General features: G+C 49.4%; 1 protein-coding gene across 1 annotated transcript; it reads left to right on the top strand.

The window, feature by feature from the left end:
* Nucleotides 1-171: 171 nt before the first annotated feature.
* Tsp_01206 (putative bromodomain and WD repeat-containing protein 2) lies at nucleotides 172-952 on the top strand (the record flags this gene model as incomplete). The annotated part of the gene is made up of 2 exons (XM_003376961.1): nucleotides 172-301; nucleotides 811-952. Coding segments are annotated over 2 exons (272 nt in total), but the record flags the coding sequence as incomplete, so codon positions are not given.
* Between the last annotated feature and the right edge of the window lie 21 nt (nucleotides 953-973).

Consider the following 973-nt stretch of genomic DNA (forward strand, 5'->3'; position numbering starts at 1 on the left):
TTCAAATGCACCGTAAAACAATAAAAGTAGATAAAGTACACAACTGTTCAAAGTACGCATAAAATAAATTCCTATTCAAAAATGAACATCAGTAGGTGCTCATATGGAAAGCAAAACACGTTGAAATTCTATGCAAGTTGCGCTTAAATAAACAAGAAAGTATAATTTTAGAATAAATAAACTAGAAACATATTCACACAATTGCCAGTATAAAAAATATCATAAAGCAGTATGTTCCGGACGGAACAACACCGACCTAGTCGGTGTGACCTGGCCAAGGGCTGGTGCCCAGAAGTCGCGGGTAGGCCAAGAACAATACCCGCGCATTCGCCGGCCAGATCGCTATCTGGGCTTCTGGCGGCTCTGAGTCGGGGTCAGAGAGGCCCCCCTGCTGCGTCTCGATCTATCGTCGTTCGCGAGACAATGGCGAGTGCGCCATAGCGGCGACGGCAGTCAGATCAAAGGGCGTGGAAATGGCCATCATGACGTGACCATTAAGGGATTAGCGCAGGATCAAGAGATCCGAAGCATGACAACATAATTGAAGACTGACAAGGCTTTAGATCGGCGCCGGAGATAGCGAGCGCTCCCGCCGCGAGCGAGCTGCCTATTGGTGGTTCGCGTTTGGGTCGACCGCGGGGCCGCCGACCCTGGCCCTATATATAGGGCTAGAAAGCGCGCCGCGCCAGAGATATACATATACCTGGAGAGAGAAGAGATACGTCTGTGTGTGTATGCGTCAGTGGTACGATAGTTGTACAAGAGGACGCGTTGGTTGCGAGAAGTCGGCTTAGAATACGTGGTTTGCAGTACTGGTTGCAGTATTGCCGTATTCCGAAGAGTCGAATTGGGAAGTGTGGACGAACCGAGTCGAAGTGCAAGGAAGGACGATCGAGCGAGAGACTCGTGGGTACCTTATTGAAGGGCATTCGACTTACCGTTAGGAACAACGGTAGTAGCTCGGGTATTCGTA

The sequence above is a fragment of the Trichinella spiralis genome (genome assembly GCF_000181795.1).
Source record: "Trichinella spiralis strain ISS 195 chromosome Unknown Scfld4, whole genome shotgun sequence".
Lineage (NCBI taxonomy): Eukaryota > Metazoa > Nematoda > Enoplea > Trichinellida > Trichinellidae > Trichinella > Trichinella spiralis.